Source organism: Triticum urartu, chromosome 3 (assembly GCF_003073215.2).
Source record: "Triticum urartu cultivar G1812 chromosome 3, Tu2.1, whole genome shotgun sequence".
NCBI lineage: Eukaryota > Viridiplantae > Streptophyta > Magnoliopsida > Poales > Poaceae > Triticum > Triticum urartu.
In genome coordinates, this window is record NC_053024.1 from 4,747,494 (window position 1) to 4,768,005 (window position 20,512).

Genomic DNA, 20,512 nt, shown 5'->3' on the forward strand with positions numbered 1-20,512 from the left:
GATAGAGAGAAAATGAAAGGTGTTCCCTATGCTTCAGCCATATGCTCTATCATGTATGCAATGCTATGTACCAGACCTGATGTGTGCCTTGCTATAAGTTTAGCAGGGAGGTACCAAAGTAATCTAGGAGTGGATCACTGGACAGCGGTCAAGAACATCCTGAAATACCTGAAAAGGACTAAGGATATGTTTCTCATATATGGAGGTGACAAAGAGCTCGTCGTAAACGGTTACGTTGATGCAAGCTTTGACACTGATCCGGATGACTCTAAGTCACAAACTGGATACATGTTTTTATTAAATGGTGGAGCTGTCAGTTGGTGCAGTTCCAAGCAGAGCGTCGTGGCGGGATCTACGTGTGAAGCGGAATACATAACTGCTTCGGAAGCAGCAAATAAAGGAGTCTGGATGAAGGAGTTCATATCCAATCTAGGTGTCATACCTAGTGCATCGGGTCCAATGAAAATCTTTTGTGACAATACTGGTGCAATTGCCTTGGCAAAGGAATCCAGATTTCACAAGAGAACCAAGCACATCAAGAGACGCTTCAATTCCATCCGCGATCAAGTCAAGGAGGGAGACATAGAGATTTGCAAGATACATATGGATCTGAATGTTGCAAACCCGTTGACTAAGCCTCTCTCACGAGCAAAACATGATCAGCACCAAGACTCCATGGGTGTTAGAATCATTACAATGTAATCTAGATTATTGACTCTAGTGCAAGTGGGAGACTGAAGGAAATATGCCCTAGAGGCAATAATAAAGTTATTATTTATTTCCTTATATCATGATAAATGTTTATTATTCATGCTAGAATTGTATTAACCGGAAACATAATACATGTGTGAATACATAGACAAACAGTGTCACTAGTATGCCTCTACTTGACTAGCTCGTTAATCAAAGATGGTTATGTTTCCTAACCATGAACAAGTGTTGTTATTTGATTAACGGGTCACATCATTAGTGAATGATCTGATTGACATGACCCATTCCATTAGCTTAGCACCCGATCGTTTAGTATGTTGCTATTGCTTTCTTCATGACTTATACATGTTCCTATAACTATGAGATTATGCAACTCCCGTTTACCGGAGGAACACTTTGGGTACTACCAAACGTCACAACGTAACTGGGTGATTATAAAGGAGTACTACAGGTGTCTCCAAAGGTACATGTTGGGTTGGCGTATTTCGAGATTAGGATTTGTCACTCCGATTGTCGGAGAGGTATCTCTGGGCCCTCTCGGTAATGCACATCACATAAGCCTTGCAAGCATTACAACTAATATGTTAGTTGTGAGATGATGTATTACGGAACGAGTAAAGAGACTTGCCGGTAACGAGATTGAACTAGGTATTGGATACCGACGATCGAATCTCGGGCAAGTAACATACCGATGACAAAGGGAACAACGTATGTTGTTATGCGGTCTGACCGATAAAGATCTTCGTAGAATATGTAGGAGCCAATATGGGCATCCAGGTCCCGCTATTGGTTATTGACCGGAGACGTGTCTCGGTCATGTCTACATTGTTCTCGAACCCGTAGGGTCCGCACGCTTAAGGTTACGATGACAGTTATATTATGAGTTTATGCATTTTGATGTACCGAAGGTTGTTCGGAGTCCCGGATGTGATCACGGACATGACGAGGAGTCTCGAAATGGTCGAGACGTAAAGATTGATATATTGGAAGCCTATGTTTGGATATCGGAAGTGTTCCGGGTGAAATCGGGATTTTACCGGAGTACCGGAAGGTTACCGGAACCCCTTGGGAGCTATATGGGCCTTAGTGGGCTTTAGTGGAAAGGAGAAAGGGGCAGCCCAAGGTGGCTGTGCGCCTCCCCCCTTCCCCTAGTCCTATTAGGACTAGGAGAGGTGGCCGGCCCCCTCTCTCTCTTTCCCCCCTCAAGGAATCCTATTCCAACTAGGATTGGGGGGGGGGAATCCTACTTCCTCTACGTTGTGTCAACGCTTCCGCAGTCGGTGTGCGTGGGTACGTAGACAACACTCTCCCCTCTCGTTGCTATGCATCACCATGATCTTGCGTGTGCGTAGGAAATTTTTTGAAATTACTACGAAACCCTACAGTAAAACACCGAATTGGACCGGGCTGATTCTTGTGCCACATTAGATTGCCACGTCGGATGCCTACGTGGCTTGGGGAGGCAGCTAGTGACCAAAACAAAACAGTAGGCATATTTTGGTCGTAAACGTCTATGACCTTCTCACAGAGAAGGTCGTTAATTTTAGTTTACGACCGCCGGCTTTTGACCTTCTGTTTTTGGTCACAAAAAGGTCACAAATAAAAAACAATGATCTTTCAGTGACCAATAGTCAAGGTCACAAGTTGACATATTTCTTGTAGTGATGGGCACGGCCAGGGGCGCGACGGCCAGGCACGCCAGGGGGGCTCGGCCAGGGGCGCGGCGATGGGCGCGCGGCCAGGGCGGCAAGGCCAGGCATGCGGCCACTGGGCTCGGCTACGGGCGCCCGGCCAGGGGGCGGCGACCAAGCGCGCCACGGGGGCTCGACGAGGGGCGCAGCGGCCAAGCGCGTCATAGAGGGAGGGGTCGATGTTCTCGTCCTCATGGAGGAGCACGCCATGGATGGGCTCGCCATACTGGGCCTCGCACTGGATTGCTTTTTAAAAACCCAGGGACCCGATTGCTTTTTTAGCCCACTTGTGTGTGGGCCAACTCTGTCAGAAACGCGCTTAAAATAGCCAAATCGGGCTCTTTTCAGACTTGGTAGTTTTTTGCCACGGTTTAGGAAAAAAGTGATAGTTTTTCGCACAAAATCGTAAAGTGGTAATTTTTCGTCACGGTTTCATGAATTGTGGTAGTTTTTTGTTAAATACTCAAATCAATTCGCATAACTCTACCAAATCTACCATCGAACGCACCATAACCAAATCTACCATACAATGCACATGTTCCTATACTCACGGTTGGCAATATAAACATGCAGGGACGGATTCAAGGGGGGACGAGGGGGGGGGGGGGGGACTCAGAGACGGATTCAAGGGGGGACGAGGGGGGGGCGAGACCCCCCCTAAAGATCGTGTCGCATCTTAATAGCGATCAATTTGTCGCTAATATTTCTTCGTACACTTGCTTCGCCCCCCCGTGCCTCGCATAGCCAAAGCCCATGTACTGCTGTCACAAGCGATTGCAGCCTAAAGGCCCAAATTCCAGGAAAATGAAATGGAAGGTAGCCCACAATGGAAACAAAGGGGCCAAGCTAGGAAGCAGTATTGTCTCAAAAAAAAGCTAGGAAGCAGTAATCCCTCAAAAAGAAGGCTAGGAACCAGTACGCACGGTTCAGATATCCTGTAAATCTAATCGTTTCGTTGCCAACCTGCTAAAAAAAACTGCTCCTCGATCGGGCCTGCCGCCGGTCATCTGTTAGATCTTCTATCAAATCTGTCCTTCGAGAAGGGAAAAGGACAGGAGACGTATCGATGTGTCGATCGCGCATTCTTGCCGGCTGGCCGCACGGATGAGCAACCAAGCGAGGGTAAAAAGGTTGGTTATTTTTTACTTTTCAGCATTAGATTAGGTGTCTCCCAAAAACTCAAACCCTAGAGGTTGTAATTGTAGAACTACATGAATAAAAAATTAGCTCACACGATTTGGTCTCAGATTCCCAATATTGCCGCCGCCCGCTTGCTGCCATCAGCCACCATCAGGAAGCACAATTGTCTGTGATCGTTGCATGTCCTCCCCATCCAAACTTGAGTAAACAGTGACGTTGTAATGGCCGCCCCTGATCTCTGTTGCCGGCTTGCCACAAGCATGTGCCATTTTCCATGGCGGGAATGGATCGTTTCATGAGGTATAAACATATTATTATTATTATTATTATTATTATTATTATTATTATTATTATTATTATTATTTTGACATCAACATATTATTGATACGGTCTGATATGGTAAGCCCTAAAGCATTAGTTAGTAGTAGATGTAGTTACATGTGTTTACTCGACCATAGATAAAGATATAGTTTATCTTTTCTCTCGGTTTAGCTGTATTTTTCTGGACAAAAAAACACATTGCTCTTTTCAAGCCATTTGCTTCAAGTTAAAACGCTTTACACTAAAACTCTGAATTCAACTCGCTAATCATATGATTATATAGGTAAATGTAGAGGTACATTTACACCAACAGTTGCAAAACATGCATTATTTTCTCATACACAAATTATTATATACAATGTGATTTTATGTGAGACGATATGTATATATTATGTGTGTGGTAGTTATCTCTTTCGCCCCCCCCCCCCCTATGTTCAAATCCTGGCTCCGTCCCTGTAAACACGTGATTGATAATTATGTTTGATTCTAGGTTGCCTGTTCTATGTACTAGTAAAATGAAGAAAACTGGGTTATTATTTTGAGGGCCCGTACACGTTTTTTTTGTCAAATCTCTACTATTAAAGGGGAGTTAGTCGTTGTACATTCTCCATCACCGCTCACCCCTCCCCATGCCCCCAACTCCCCCTTTTATTTGCTCGACCCCCTCCCTCTTTTAATCGGCAATCGACACTTACCAAAACACGCGTAGTCATAGTACATAGCAAATCTACCAAATCAATTGTCAAAATAACACCCACTGCTCTACATAGAACATCCATACCTACCAAATCAATTAGTTGCCAAAATATAGGTAATCAATTCATGAAAAGTCTTTATGCACTTGTTACTATACCAAATCTACCATACACAACACACGGGTTATTAACAAATCAATTGACGGAAATCTACCAAAATAATAAAGCGGGATGAAAGCCCAAAAGTGCCCTTCTCAGCTCGAGCTCATATGAGCTTGAGTGAACAGTAAAATTAAAAAAGAAAATATTTTTTCTTTCAAAAACTCATTTTTTGTACCAAATATTGAAGATGTTTTGATTACCCGTGAAGTTTCACCATCAGGACTCCACAACTTGAGGAAACGAGCTACGGTCAACGCGATTCCGGGTTCGTTGAAAACCTCTCGAGGGAGCCGATGCCCACGCGGCCATAGCGGGGTGTTCTACTACGCCGGTCCCCATCTCTAGAGCGCTAGCAGACGTCACGCATGGGAAACCCCGAAAAATCGACTATCGTCACGCGTGTCTCAAAACGGAGCCTAGGGTCTAAAAACGGTGTGGGCACGAACAAATTTCGACGGCTGTCCCAGACTTGTCAAAATCTAGGGTAAAACTACGGGAAAGCGCACAAAAACGGCTTAGCGGCGGTGGCATATTTCTTGAGAGGTTACGTATCACCCCGCTTCCATGTATGGCGGCAGTAAGTATGTGCCACCTGAGGAGTCTCCCGCCCAATTTTGCCTCCCAACCGCATTCTGTACGAGCGCAAATTTCCCCGTCAAAAAATTCATTTTTGCCGCCCTAACTTAGTCTTCGCTCGCGACTTCCATTATTTTATTTTATTTTCAATCCATCTCTCTCTCTCTCTAGTAGTAAAATAAAGAAAACTGGGTTATTATTTTGAGAATCCGTACGGCTTTTGTTATATGGGCTGGAGTGAACAGTAAAAATACTTTTTTCCCAAAAACTTATTTTTTGCAGCAAACATTGAAAAATGTTTTGATTGCTTGCAAAGTTTCACCATGGAATGACATTCATGTAGGACATGACAAAAAGATTTGTTATATGGGCTCGAGTGAACAGTAAAATAATAATAATAAATATTTTTTCCCAAAAACTCATTTTTTGCAGCAAACATTGAATTTTTTGATTGCTTTCAAAGTTTCACCATGGAATGACATTCCAAAATTATTTTGAAAATAGCATTTTGGAGCATCAGTTTTGTTTATTTTGCCACGTCTTTCATGAATGTCATTTCATGATGAAAATTTGCAAGCAACGGAAAAAATTGTCAATGTTTGCTACAATTTTTGTTCTGATATTTTTACTGTTCATCCGAGCTCACAGGAGCTAGTGCTTAGATTGACCGTGTCCGGTGAAAGCCTTTGTTTATCGGCAACGAGAAAGAACTTTGACGTCTGCATCTTGAAAGTGATCTTTTAGTCCTGAGCTCACATGCACCTGAATGATTAGTAAAATAAAAAAAGAAGTTCAAAACGTTTTTTTTGTGTGATAAACATTGATGAATGTTTTACTTGCATGCAAAATTCCATGATGAAATGACATTAGTGGAGGCCCGAGCGAAAATAACATATGAAACATTTATCAATGTTTATCACAATTTTTTCTTACAATGTTTGAATTTTTTTATTATTCTTTCGGATTTTACTCGCCATCCGGGTGCCTACAAGCTCGAGATAGAAACTCTCTGTCCCCGACATCCGAGCTTCTTCTCTAGTACCTCTATGCTCCTTCTTGCCCTAGTTCCCTGCTAGAATCACCCGCCCACCTCTCTCACTGCTGCTCTGAGATCCGCAAATCTACTCCCTCCGTTTTTATTTACTCCGCATATTAGGTTTGTCTAGAGTGAAACTTTATATACTTTCAACAAGTTTGTAGAAAAATATATCAACATATACACCACCAAACATATATCATTGGATTCATCATTGCATACATTCTCAATCATGTAAATTTGTTATTGTAAATATTCATATTATTTTCTACAAACTTGATCAAACTTTATAAAATTTAACTTCAGCCAAAGCTAATATGCGGAGTAAATAAAAACGGAGCGAATACGTCCCAAATATTGGGCCTCACACCGTGGATCTTTCCCCGGCCCAACGCCCTCCAAACCCTAAAAAAAATACTTGTGGAATTTTCCCCGAGCGGAAGGGGGAAAATGCTTCGAGGCGACTGAAGCGGCGGCGGGTCGGAGTGGGCGGCGGCGGCGCGACCTACCCGGAGGAGGAGGGCGTTCCAGCTTCCACGGCCTGCCACGGATCCCCATCCCTCTCCTCCGCCGCCTCACTCCGGAGAAGCGGAAGCTGCCGGCGTCGAGATCTCCAGGTTAGCTTCTCCCCCTCCCCCCCTCTCTTTCGCGACGAGATCTTCAGGTACTGACTCGTCCCCTGAAAAACCCTAGTCGAATCTTGATCTTCAGTACTGGCCGAGGCTCTCTTGGGGTTTCCCCGGAACAACATTGCTTCGCTGCTGCTGCTGCTGCTAAAATCGGACGGCCGTATCTAGACGTATTTTATGCTAGATACATCCGATTAGACGTATTTTAGTGCTAGATACATCCGATTTGAGCGACAGGTAATATGAATAAGAGGGAGTAACAAAGTCGTATTTTAGGTCTGCTTTTCGACTTACTAGCAAATATGCCCGTGCGTTGCAAACGGGAATAAACAATAATTTTATCAAATACATACTCCCTCCGTGCGGAAATACTTGTTGAAGAAATGGACGTATCTAGACGTATTTTAGTTCTAGATACATCCATTTTTATCTATTTCTTCGACAAGTATTTTGGGACGGAGGGAGTACATACTTTTAAAATGACCCATAACAGAGGCTATGAATGATCTTCATGAATATGTTGAATTGTTTTCTTTGTTTTTTAAATTTCATCATAGAGAACAGTTTCAATGCTTTTGACGACCGTGCCATCTAACTAAAAATTTCAAATTAGTTGCAGGAGTCATAGGGGATAGACCAACAAATAAAATATGAACGTAATGAAAATAACATTAGCTAACACCTAATAACCTTCCAAAAGTCTTCTGAACCTTGCGTGTCAAAGCTATTCCCAACTAATCATTAGGTTCAATAAGCACATCCACATGCATCAGTTCAACGGCCCGACGATTGAGGACCGTTTAGAAACCAACCCATTTATATTGGAAGAAGCAATGTACAGCAGACTCTAGATAACTGGCATCATATTTTGCGGGCATAATAGCAGAGAGTACAATTGGTGACGCAACTTAAAAGGACATACAAAAACGAGAAGGCAATATACAGGAGTGCAGATTTTAGGTGCATAAACATTTAGCCATGAGATCAGGGAAAATGACCAAGATAACGGAGCAATTCATGGTTTTCCTGTATCTGGTGGCCTTTCAACTGAGGGTATTTTAATTACGCGTGGCCTTGGATGAATTTGTTTCAAATATTACAAAATCATGGTTGTGATTGTTTTGCTGTTTTGACTCTGGCATTTACTAGTGGTACTCATGGTATTTTCATATTAGTTTTTTCCTGAACTAGTGCTTTATTATATGGACACATGCTGTGATGTGAACATGCTAACCACTCTGGTTTCTTCTGTTGGTGATGTCTTTAGGTTGGCTGGATATGGATCTAATTCTTCCATTTAAAATTGGAGATTTTGCCGAGGCAAAGTGCTTTGATGAAGGTTTCAAAGGCGCATGGTTCCGCTCCAAGGTTGGACATGTATTTGCATTATATGTGTGATATTAATGAATTTAGTAAATTAGGTAGCAAACAACTACCCTCACCATGTTTTTTATTTGTGTCAATACGTCCCTTAAAGTAGAAATTTGGCCACTCAATCTAAACATTTCTCTTTGCACCTCTAGTATACTCATGTCAATTTCTCATACCATTTCCATCTATTTGTCGCTGTAGTGATATGTGCAACAAGTAGGGGTGTCTGCTAGCCTTGGAAAAGGTCATTCTACATGGGCGGGAATAATGACAAGTGAATTTCTATACAAAATCTCTTGTCGTAAGATTTGATCAAATTGACATTGGATTGAGAGGGTCGAGATTGGGGCTTAGGATATCACTAGTATATGCTTGGAGTAACTATTTGGTGCTCTTTAAGTCTTTATATAAACTCTGACCGTCTGACGTAAACTATTTTTTTCGAACACAAACTCTGACATGAACTAGGTAGAAGAGACTAGGTAATAAATTATTAACCAACCAAGGATTTATATAAGAGCCTTGTTGACTTGAAGACCACCATCACCTTTGGTGGGAAGGAAAGTAAAAAAGGCAATATCATAAACGGTCATAAGTTACCACGAGCACCTTTAGTGGGAGAGAAAAGCGAGGCTATAAGAGGAAACATGGCATATACTTTACGAGAGGCCATCATTATGGACCTAGCTCACAGTCCATGGTAGAGCTTCGACCTTGAATCTTTAGGGGTCTCAACTTCTTTATTGGTGTTCAGCTTCTTTCTTCTATCTAGGAATTGTTTGGCTTTTGAACTTTCTTTATTTCTTCTTGGGTCACGTGCGTGGCCCAATGTGGCATGTTCCAAAGTTGAGCTAGAAGCTTGGGCCTCTACACACGCCCTGGTTCCGAGTACAGTATCCACCACACTTCCTCCCAAGAGGCGTGGGTCATATGTGGATACCTCTGTTGTGGAACCTCCTTAGGTGTTGATGGCTCCCCTGGGGCACTACTCTTATCTTCTGCCCTCCTCGAATCTAACGTGCTACCATCATTGTTATTACGAACTGATCTTCTTAAGGCTCACAACCATAGGTTACCGGTTTAAATACCAGAAAATCATAATGAAATGCACACAAATAGCCCACCAATGAACATTTGGTAAGAATTGAACTCTAGTCATTAGTTTATAAGACAAAGGGCTATGCTATTGTTGTCCACAAGTCTATGAACTAGACAAATTAGATTAAATTTTGGGTGCTAGAATACATATTACAAACATAGACGATGAAGCTTTTTCTTTCTAATACATCATGCTAGTATGGCTACTACTTTTATATCTAATAATAACATCAGTCTGTCACTTGACCATAATCTCACGGACTACAAATATAATACTTCTCTTCACTCATTCTACAGTAGGGTATAAGGCTTTACTAACACATATTGTATTAATTCTCTTTCAGATAAAAGATATGCGTGTCACAGAATCTGGGCATCTTGAGTATTACTTGGAGTATATTGACTATACTGAAGAAGGTAAGCAAATCTTTATATGCAAGCTCTGTTTTTTCTTTTGCACATAACCTTTTGTTTTTTTAAGAGAGTGTGAAGGGACCACATGCAATAAATCAATTTGAATACTCATTCTCAAATTTTTAGCTTAAGGATATTGCGGTGCAAGCACTTTATTCTTCATTCTGTAGACATAATTTGTACTTGGAAATATTCTCGTATACACCACTGAGGCCCTGGAGGCAGCTGAGATATTTTATGGCATGCACCTGATTTTTGAAAGCAGACCTTCTAATTATAGATGTTTTCTATATGGTATAGTTTGATTTTTTTTTCAATCCAGAAATATGCTACATGTTATGCTTGGATGGGTAACTTTTTTTGTGCATGGTGCCCTTGATCAGGAATCATACGATATAATGAAGAAACATCTGTGTTTTCCAAATTCTATAATATTGCCATTGATCACGTATGGTATCTAGCCAATACTGTTTACCTTTAAGGAGATGGATCATGCAGTGATTGAAAACCACGCGATCTGTCTATATCTTCCCCAAAATGGTTCGCGTTGTGCAGGTCATAATCCCCCCGCAAAAAAAAGTACAGGTCATAATTGATGAGTTTGGTTTTGAACAGGCAGTTGCAAAGCCTACACTCGAATCTGCAGGGCTAGTAAAATCATGGAAATATCTGATTATACCTTGCATTTGAATTTACCCGACAATTGATCAATCAATACCTAGCGCAAATATGTCTTGTCATGATCTCAGTTTTGCCCTTACTGTTGGCTAGGCACAACAAAATCTTGGGATACGCGAATCTGACCAAGATTATAACTGTTAGTTTTCTGTACTCCTGATATGATTATTCCTGATGCCCTTTTCAGCCAACGAATGGATTGGAGTCTTCCAAAAGAACCCATTCAACCAGGCATGCCTGGAAGGGAAATCAAATGGCAGTACTGAAATAATGTTGCGTCCTTCCTTTCCTCGGTGGTATAGGGGGCAACAAGCTCCTAAGCACTTTCCGAAGAGCGAGGTGATAGCACGTGTCCATGATACCTGGAAAGTAGGTGATTGGGTTGACTGGCATAATAAAGATTGCTACTGGACTGGGCAGATTATTGAGCTGACCAGTAAAAATGTGGTTGAGGTAAACATTTACTCCCTCATTTACAAAAATATAAATATATTTGATGTTCTAGTTTTGTCCCAACTCCCAAGTCAAACTTCTTTAGGTTTAACAGAGTGTAGAAAAATACACAAACATCTGCCATGCTAGCTCCCAATAGCATTGTGGTTTGGCAATTTCAAATTCTCGGCACCAGGTCTAGGTTGTCCTCCTTCACTCTCACCCGTAACATGAAGCACCAATCAACAGTTCAACACAAGCAGGTAGCAGCAGCACAGGGAAGCAACAGAGTAAGCAAGCAGCAGCAGCGGCACATGAGCAGCATGGGGAAGTAACTAGCGAGCAGCTGCAGCAAGGGCATGACGAACAGGGGAAGCAAGCAGCAGCAGCTCAACAAAAAATCGATTCAAATAGATGAGATAGGTTGAGGTCACGTGCTCCAGCATGGTTGCCGTTGGGAGGAGAGGCTCCTGCACTTGGGGGATGGCTGCGGTCGAGTCCAGGCGGCGGCGGCGACTCCATACAGCAGTGGCGGTGGCGAGTCCAGGAGGTTTCCCAGCTCTCCCTTTTGTGGCGTCCGTGAATGCGACCTGCAAAAAAAAAAGGGTTTCCTATCAGGCCGAAGCGTAGTTGGGACTCCCGAGTCCCTCGCGTGTCCCCTATGTGTCCCAGCCGTGTCCTCTTTTTTTTTTTAATTCGTAATTCACGAAATATGGTAGGATACGCGTGTGTCCCCGTGTCCGGACATATCAGCACATGGACTTGGCAACTTCTGCCGTGTCCATACGTTTTAGTCTGGCGGTCCAGTTGTGTTACGGGCTGGTGACACACAACAACTTTCTTGCTGATGAAGATGACACACTGATAAAATGACATCAAATGAACTTTCATGCTGATTAAAATATGTTTAAAATATGAAGTGGGACAAATTGTTTTATCATTTGATCTCCATGTTTTCATGCTGACTATTGGTTTTCTGTCATAGCCAACATTATCAGAGACAATAACTCACATGTTCCTGCTTGACATTTTTCTACAGGTAAAATTCTTGGATCATCCCATGGGTGAAGGCCAGCAGTGTCTTGCTAAGAAAAAGGACCTGAGGCCTGCGCTTGATTGGTCCATCATTAAAGGCTGGACTGTACCTCTTTCGGCCGTAAGTTTCTAAGGTTTAGGTTCTAGCTTCTAAATGCATTTTGTTAATTAATTCATGCTTATTCTAGAAGGGAGTTGAGGCGATCCTTGACCAGTTATGGGTTAGTTCATGGAATCAAATGGATTCTTCTTTTTTGGATGGTCTACCTTATATTCCACAGTTTAAACCAATTTATTGTCTATTTTTGTAGACATCTTACAGTGTATCTATTTATGGTCAGGCAAAAGGGAAAAGCTGGCAAGCTGCTCATCTGGTTCATCCTAAATCTAGTACGGTTGATCTTTTGTGAAAAATATATGGCTGTAAATGCATACTAGGGAACTGGTGAAATTAAGTTTCATGTTGGCGTGGTGGTTTTCAGATGTAGAAGAGAGGAGCAGCACAGATGAAGATGAAGCGCTGGGATCTTCATCAACTGTCAAAACACATTCGTCGGACAGAAACATCGTATCTAAGCTAAGAAATCAGAGGATGGCGACACATGAATCATCAGACCCCAGTCGACGGCGTACCCGCAGTTCCTGTGGGCTACTGATATCTCCATCGGAGCCTGCCACCGTCGAACCGAATGGAAGCGGTTCCCGCCGGTACCCCTTTCGGGTCCGGAGGAACGCAGCGGAACAGCAGAGATGAAGCTGGTAACGCCGCACACTTGATGACCCCCACGGGGGTTTACGAGCATTATGGGATATACTTAGTGATATATACCACATGAGCTCTATATACATCGAAAATGGCCGATCGCTGTCTTTGCGGAATCGGCCACATAGGCATCTGGGCCATGATCCATTGACTGGCTGTTACTTGGCAGGAGTTGCATACTTAAGGCTGGTTGTTACTTGGGCTTGCGTTGTCTCATGTGGTTCTGAACCTCTGGGTCCGAATCAGACTGAACAAATGCTAAGCCCCGTGATGAAAAAGGAAAAAAAATATACTTCTGTTTTTTTACAGAACTGACACAAGTATTAAACGAGCAAATGGTACAGAATCATGGAATTTCCTATTGGACCTACTTTGGGTCAAGCTGTTGAGGTTTTGCACAGGCTTCGATATGGGCCGGCCTGTTAATGATTGCTGCGATCCTGGTTTTTGGAACCTTCCAGCCGTTTTTTTTCCTGTTTTGGGAACCTTCTAGAAGGTTCCAGAACTGGTTTTTTCTTGTTCTTCTTTTTCGTTTTCCTTCTTTTCCCTTTTAATAACGTTTTTTCCTTTCTCTCCTTCCATTTTCTGTTTATTTTTCTTTTGTTTCTATTTCGTTTTTTCTTTCCTTTCATTTTCATTTTCTTTCTTCAAATCTCTTTCAGATTTTTTTAAAACCGTTGCATTTTTTTCATAAATCCAAAAAATTTCCATGATTTTGATTTTTTTTTGTACTTTTAAAAAAAGTTTAATTTTTTTTAGAAATTAAAACAATCACAAATTTTTAAAAATGTTCATGTTTCAAAAATTGTTCGCAAATGTTCCCTTTTTTCCGGAGTTAAAAAATGTTGACATTTAAAAAAATCCCAATTTTCAAAAAATGAACGTGTTTTCAAATTTTGTTCTGTATGTTTTTCTTCAAAATGTTAAGTAGATTTTTTTTTTCGAATCTACGCTGGGGTTTGTTTCTTAGGTGTTTGTGTTGTCTTAAAATCACTGAAGCTCGATAGCTTAGCTGGTTGTATCGACAACTCTCTCAGGACCAGATCATTTTTTTGACTCCCACGTCTGACAGATTTTTTGATTTAATTTTACATCGCCACGGCGCCTAGATGGGCTGGCCCAGCTGGGGCTCCGTGTGTATGTCGCGACGGCAATTTGCCGCAGAGCGCGTCACATAGGACTCCCGAGAATCACAACTATTTCAACCTCCTCTCTCTACCTCTCATCCTCACGCTGGACCATGACGGGCTGGAGCCACAAAATTCAGATTAATACGTCATCATAATTGAAATGCTCATGGGCAATTCTTTTTATTCAACTTCGCCGTGTCAGCACAAACATTCCAACCCACCGCCAACGGCTACAATTGTCTGAAACTTGCAAGCCAAACTTGAACAGCAAACACGGCTCCGTCCACCAAAGGAGGGACCTGAAAATGTCATACAACTACCTGAAACTTGTATGAAAAGACAAGGGCGACCGTCAAATTGCGATAAGGCAAGCAAAAGGACATGTGATACATGTGTTTCTTCGTTTGACATGGCCATTACTAAATGGGCAGTCAACACTTATTATCTGTGGAAGAAGCTCAGTTCCGTCTGATGCTCAATTAGAGCATATCCGTGCATAGGAGAAGGCAAACCACACAAATATTTGTGTTAGCAACAATGAAAGGTACAACCGCCATTTTATTTTATATACCACTTTGAACCAAACTTTGCACGCAACTATTCCACTTCGAACCACATTTTAGTATTTGAAGTGTTTCTTACATGATGGGCCCTTGTTCGACATATAGCCATATGTGTTCAAAATCTGTCACAAACAGGCAAGCAAAAAAGAATGTACTCCAGTTCAATCCGTCCATGCATCACAAATACCTGCCTGTTCATAGTGGAATTTACTCTTTCTCGTCGACCGTTGGCTGGGCAGCTGAGGTTGCTGCCAGCCAGGGACGGAGCTCCCGTGTAAGGACTGGTGTCAATTGACACCAGTGCCGATTGTAACATGAAGTAATCTTGTTAATAGGATTTGTCTTTGACCCCAGCCCAAAAAAATGATTGACCCCAGCCCGGCCGGAGAAGCCCAAAGCGCAGCCTAATTCCAGCCCAGCCGTAGAAGCCCACAATCATAAAAAAGCTATGCGGTCGTTCCACACAGCCCAAAAGCACTCATTCTTAATTCCTTAATTTCCTATACGCAGATACGCTGTTGTATGCGCACGAGTTTCTGTCTCTTCGTCTCATCGCCTCCTCTCAATCCCTTTCCCATGTGATAATTCCTTGCAGGTGCCGCCTGGTGGAATTACAGAGAGACGAGCCCATGAATCTGAGGGATTTTGATCTAATCTGTGGACACCGGTCGAGTTGCGGCATAATCTGGTGCTAATCCACCAAGCCTAGATCGACTCTTCCCAGGTATGCCTCGTGACACGCATGTGTATTACCTTCAGCCTTTAGACCAAATTTTGTAACTGGACTAATTAGAAATTTTGCTGTTCTCTTCCTTGATTCATGTACGACTAGGAGGTTATGGACAGATTTTTGTGGAAACGGCCACTACTAGTAGTTGCAGTAGGGACTTCAAGGTCACTTAGATTTAGACAAGATCATACTCATGTATCAAGCATTAGTACTACTGTTCCAACAGAAATAAATTTGGATGATCTTCCTCCTGATCCAGGTGATCGAAAAAAGAATATCACAGTACACTAAGAATCCTAAGAAGTAACACAAGATCAGACGGAGATATTTAACTAGAGGACCTTATAGGGTACAAGAACCAATGTACACCACAATAAAGACCCAATATAACAAACCTCCATCATTACCAAATAGTGTGTCTTAATTCCCGCAAAAAAAATAGTGTGTCTTAATTCTGTTATTGATCGGCAACTTCGGGAGTTCAATGAAAGATTCCATGAAGTAAATTATTCATTGCTTATTCACATGGCTTCTTTCAACCCAAAAAACTCATTTGCTGTTTTTAATTTGAAGAGTTTATTGAAGTTAGCATAGTTATATCCTGCTGATTTCAATTCAACACAACTGATTTATCTTGCCCATGAACTTTGGAGTTGCATTAACAATGTCCGAGCGGACCAAAGATTTGCCAATTTGGATGGCATTGATGATCTTGCTGAAGTGTTGGTGGGCACTAGGAAGCATCTTGTCTTTCCTTTGGTGTATCAACTTCTAAACTTGGTGCAAATTTTGACGGTTGCCACAACGTCAGTGGAGAGACGCTTTTCAGCAATGAATACTGCAAAAAGTGTTTTGCGCAACAAAATGAGTGACGAGTTCATGAATGAGTGCTTGATTTGCTATGTGGGGAAAGATATATTTTCTACAGTTACAAATGATGATGTAATTGATGTATTTAAGAAGATGGAAGCTTGAGAAAGGAAGTTATAAAATGTGAGCCTCATGTCATTTTATATTTTTGCTTAATGATATTTATTTATTGTCTTTTTTTCGTAACATTGTTGTGAATATAATATGTCTTTTGTTCATCCTTTTCAGAAAGTAACAATTGAAGTACTCTAAGTTAACCTTGGGCTTTAAGACTTCGCTCGGCCTATACTCGGTATGACTTTTTTAATGTAATAATAATATTATGGAATCATTGTATACTTTATCTCTATATGCCGCACTCCAACATTATGTATGTTGCGCTGCTATAGTTTGCATTAGAGTGGACAAAACATGACACCAGTGCCAAATTTTTCTAGCTTCGTCCCTGCTGCCAGCCCATCCGAGTTCGAGTCCCGGCTCGGACGCGCGGTGCTCACTGAGTTTCTTCTATAAAAAAGTGCCAACGAGGGTTAGCCCTTAGGTTGGTCTTATTTTTTTTACACTTCGATCCACAGCAGCTTTGCTTGACCTGTTCAAGCCTGCGACTATAGCTTCTCGATGGATCGACCCCCGACATCTTGGAATGAACAAGGCTCTGGCATAGGATTCGGACCCAAGATGAGTCGTGCATGTACGTGCCCTAGAACCACTCGTTTCCATCTATAGTTTTGGCAGGCTACTCCCATTGATTAATGCCACTGCCATTTGAGATTTGACAGGAGTAGTATAAGTAACGTGATTAGTGCCACTGCCATTTGGTCAGAGAGCTGTCTAGTCCGTGAAGAGAAGAAGCTTTGACATCGATCGGTAATGAAAATGAAGGGATCTTCTTCTTCGTCCTCGCTTGCACACGCGGTGCCAATCCTCCTGGTGATCCTATGCTCCTGCTCCCTGCTGCTACCATCCTCTGACGCCGCCGACCAAGGTAACCGTGTGGTGTGTTTGCCGACCAGTCCTGCTGTTTTGTGTGTGTTTGGAGTTGATGTCCATGCATAGCGCTAGTTGTGTGATTTGCATGCGATGGTGGTGTTCATGCAGGTGCAGCCTATAGTTTTCCGTCCGGGGGGCGTGTACCAGTATACTCACCGACGCCACCCCAGCCCGGGCCGCCGATACGCCAGGGCGGTGGCAGCAGCGGCAGCGGCGGTGGTAGCGGTGGCAGCGACGCTCTGGCACCGCCGCCGGCACTTGCGCCGCCACATCATGAGAACTCGCACCCGCGGCCACGCTGCAAGTACCTGCACGGCTGGAGGAACTGAACAACTTCCACTGGAGTCTAGCTACCTGATGAGACGAGGAGATGCGGGCGATAGTGCCCCACGGGCTTGGAGCCTTGGAGTGGAGAGACTATTGCCTGATTCAACAAAGTTTGGGGCTATCACTGGCTTTGTATTTTCAGAGCTCAGACTCATCATGAAATATAATTTCTAAATTTAAAGATTTTCCTCTCCAGCAAGATTGCCGTATTTTCCCAAAAGCAACAAGTTCGTTATTTTTTAATTCCTTTTTTGTCAAATTTTTTCGATATATATCAGTATCACCCTTAACAAGTCCATTATTTTTTGAAGATGATTGTTCTTTTGTGGCTTCCTTGCAAATGAAAATCTTAACAGGTCACCTATTGTCGATCTGAAGAAGGAATCTGGGCATCACTAGGCTTTTATATTTTTAAGATCACAAAGATCAATCGTCAGGCCAATGTGCTGGCACATGAGATTGCAAAATTCAGTTTTTATAATAGATCAAATGGTGCCATATGACGAATGATCATGTAGACCTTTTAATTAATTAATTTACGGGGAAGGTTTTTTTCAAAAATAAAGAAAGAGAAATAGCAACAATGCACATATGCAGTGTAGTGAACATTGACCAACACGATATGAAATCATAAATACACAACAAGTCTTGTAGGGACTGGACAACAGGATGTGTGTGTATCCTGCCAAAGGAAACTCACATCCAATTTGGTCTATATCTAAGCAGCAAAGAAGACATACTATTTCTAGTAGTTACTCATCACAACAAAAATTGGATTGCATTTTTTATCCATGGCAGAATTGGCCTGTTTTTTTGCTCTCAGTATGCAAATTAAACTTCGTAATTTTGTTGTATGATAGATGCCTATATTGTCGACTTCTATAGAAGTTTCGATAGTTGTTTCATACCTTAATCTTTTTTTGGTATCGCGGTAGCACTTACAAACAGCAGTTGCCCTAAAAAAAAAACTTACAAACAGCAGTAGTACTAGCAGATACTCTCTATCTCATGGCGCAAGGAGTTCTACTCAACCGGCATTTGTATATATGGTTATTTCTTTCGGTTTGATAAAGAGATACTATAAATTGAAACTAACACTTCTATAGAAGTTTCGATAGTTGTTTCATACCTTAATCTTTTTTTGGTATCGCGGTAGCACTTACAAACAGCAGTTGCCCTAAAAAAAACTTACAAACAGCAGTAGTACTAGTAGATACTCTCTGTCTCATGGCGCAAGGAGTTCTACTCAACCGACATTTGTATATATGGTTATTTCTTTCGGTTTGATAAAGAGATACTATAAATTGAAACTAACACTACTTCAATACGTTGCATGCAGTCGGTGGCGGACGAAGTGAAACATATTCTGGAAATTACTCAGCAGGTTTTTGAGCCTAAATACTTGGGCTTACCGGCCCCGGAAGGTAGAATGCATAAAGGACAATTTGAGACTGTTCAAGAAAGATTACGGAAGAGACTTGTTGACTGGAGCGAGCAGTATGTATCGTCAGGCAACAAGGAGATTCTAATAAAGGCTGTCGCGCAAGCAATACCAACCTATGTCATGAGTGTTTTCCGTCTTCCTGCTTCAGTTTGTGATGATCTCACACGGATGATGAGACAATATTGGTGGGGTGTGGAAAATGGAAAAAGGAAGATGGCATGGCTCAGTTGGGAAAAGATGATACTACCCAAGAATATGGGAGGTATGGGGTTTTGAGACATGAGAGCTTTTAATCAAGCTTTGCTTGCTAAACAAGCGTGGAGATTACTGGACAGCCCTAATAGCTTATGTGCTCGCTTGCTTCGGGCTAAGTATTATCCTAATGGGAACTTGTTGGACACAGTGTTCCCTACATCTTCGTCAGCTGTGTGGAGAGGCATCACACATGGCTTGGAGCTGCTCAAGAAGGGCCTGATTTGGAGGGTGGGCAACGGGTCTTTGACAAAAACTTGGAGAGATGCATGGATCCCGAGGGGGCACGACTTTAAGCCTATCACCCTGAAGGGTACTTGCAGGTATAACTGGGTGGCAGATTTCCTCGAGGAGTCTGGCGCTTGGAACGTACAGCGGCTCCGGCAATACTTTTGGGACATGGATGTCCGTGAAATTTTGAAGATTCGGACATCTCCTAACAGGGGGGAAAGACTTTCTTGCTTGGTTCCCGGAGAAGAGTGGAAGGTTCACCGTGAAGAGTGTGTATCGGCTCGCAACTGGCCATATGCACATGGGAGTGGCCGCGTCAAGTTCTTCTCCGGATGGCCAGCGCCCGATCTGGCGGAGGGTCTGGGAGGCCAAGATTCCTCTTAAGATGCGCATCCTTGCCTGGAAAGCTGTGACTGGAGCACTGGCGACGAACGGATGCAAGAAATATCGGCATATTGCGACGCGCGATACATGTCCTCTTTGTGGGACGGAGAAAGAGTCGAGCTTCCACGCGTTGGTGACTTGCGGACATGCTCGTCAAATTTGGATGGCGATGCGCCAGGTTTGGGAGCTCCCTGATCCAACGTTATTACAGGAGTCTGGCAATGAGTGGCTGTTAAATCTTCTGCTGCACTGTCACGCGAGATTGTATTATCATGTTAATATGGAGGATATGGTCTTTACGGTCTGATTTAACTCATGGTAAAGCAGTGCCATCGGTGGAAGTGACAACGGAGTATTTACGGAGCTACATGTCTTCTCTACATCAGGCTCGGAAATACTCGACCGAGGAGATCATGAAAGGAAAGATGCCAATGAGGGAGGAAGCCCCGGTAAAACAGCGACCTGAAGCTACACCTGAACCATGGCCGAAGCCTCCGGTGGGGTGTGTGGCCTTATCAGTAGATGGAGCATTTGATAGCTCAGACGGGTCCGCGGCCGCGGGTATGATCCTACGGCGGTCTGATGGGAGTGTTATATTTGCAGCTTACAGGTGCATCTTCAATTGCAATGACGCTCTCGAGGCTGAGATACACGCCTTAATGCAAGGCATGGCCTTGGCTATTCAACACTCGGAAGGACCGGTGATTGTTCAGTCCGACTCCTCAGAAGCTTTGCGATCGTTGAAGGATGACAGTCTTTCTCGTTCCGCTTATGGACATCTAGTTGCTGAGATCCATCGTCTTATGGGTGAAAGGGAGTTTATTCCGTCGAAGATTAAA

The 20,512-nt window shown here is 42.7% G+C and overlaps 2 protein-coding genes across 3 annotated transcripts; both read left to right on the forward strand.

The window, feature by feature from the left end:
* The first annotated feature begins 6,730 nt into the window (after positions 1 to 6,730).
* LOC125542294 lies at positions 6,731 to 13,122 on the forward strand. 2 transcript variants are annotated; one of them, XM_048705262.1, is made up of 7 exons: positions 6,731 to 6,949; positions 8,229 to 8,329; positions 9,775 to 9,847; positions 10,710 to 10,975; positions 11,994 to 12,110; positions 12,301 to 12,379; positions 12,472 to 13,122. In XM_048705262.1, exons 2-7 carry the CDS (start codon positions 8,240 to 8,242, stop codon positions 12,741 to 12,743), a joined length of 897 nt encoding a protein of 298 aa, XP_048561219.1. In that variant the 5' UTR covers positions 6,731 to 6,949; positions 8,229 to 8,239; the 3' UTR covers positions 12,744 to 13,122. The 2 variants fall into 2 exon arrangements, with proteins under 2 accessions (XP_048561219.1, XP_048561220.1); XM_048705263.1 differs by having other exon boundaries at positions 12,331 to 12,379.
* A 3,760-nt stretch (positions 13,123 to 16,882) lies between these two features.
* On the forward strand, positions 16,883 to 17,471 carry LOC125547498. Its single transcript, XM_048711353.1, has 2 exons — positions 16,883 to 17,030; positions 17,144 to 17,471. The coding sequence occupies exons 1-2, from the start codon at positions 16,916 to 16,918 to the stop codon at positions 17,362 to 17,364; spliced, it is 336 nt and encodes a 111-aa protein (XP_048567310.1). The 5' UTR covers positions 16,883 to 16,915; the 3' UTR covers positions 17,365 to 17,471.
* Positions 17,472 to 20,512: the final 3,041 nt, after the last annotated feature.

Bases quoted from the DNA above. Each gene is read 5' to 3' on its own strand.
- LOC125542294 (XM_048705262.1), top strand. From the start codon at position 8,240: ATGGATCTAATTCTTCCATTTAAAATTGGAGATTTTGCCGAGGCAAAG. The intron at 9,848-10,709 runs GTAAGCAAATCT...TGCCCTTTTCAG, and splicing joins TATTGACTATACTGAAGAAG to CCAACGAATGGATTGGAGTC. The intron at 10,976-11,993 runs GTAAACATTTAC...ATTTTTCTACAG, and splicing joins CCAGTAAAAATGTGGTTGAG to GTAAAATTCTTGGATCATCC.
- LOC125547498 (XM_048711353.1), top strand. From the start codon at position 16,916: ATGAAAATGAAGGGATCTTCTTCTTCGTCCTCGCTTGCACACGCGGTG. The intron at 17,031-17,143 runs GTAACCGTGTGG...GTGTTCATGCAG, and splicing joins CTCTGACGCCGCCGACCAAG to GTGCAGCCTATAGTTTTCCG.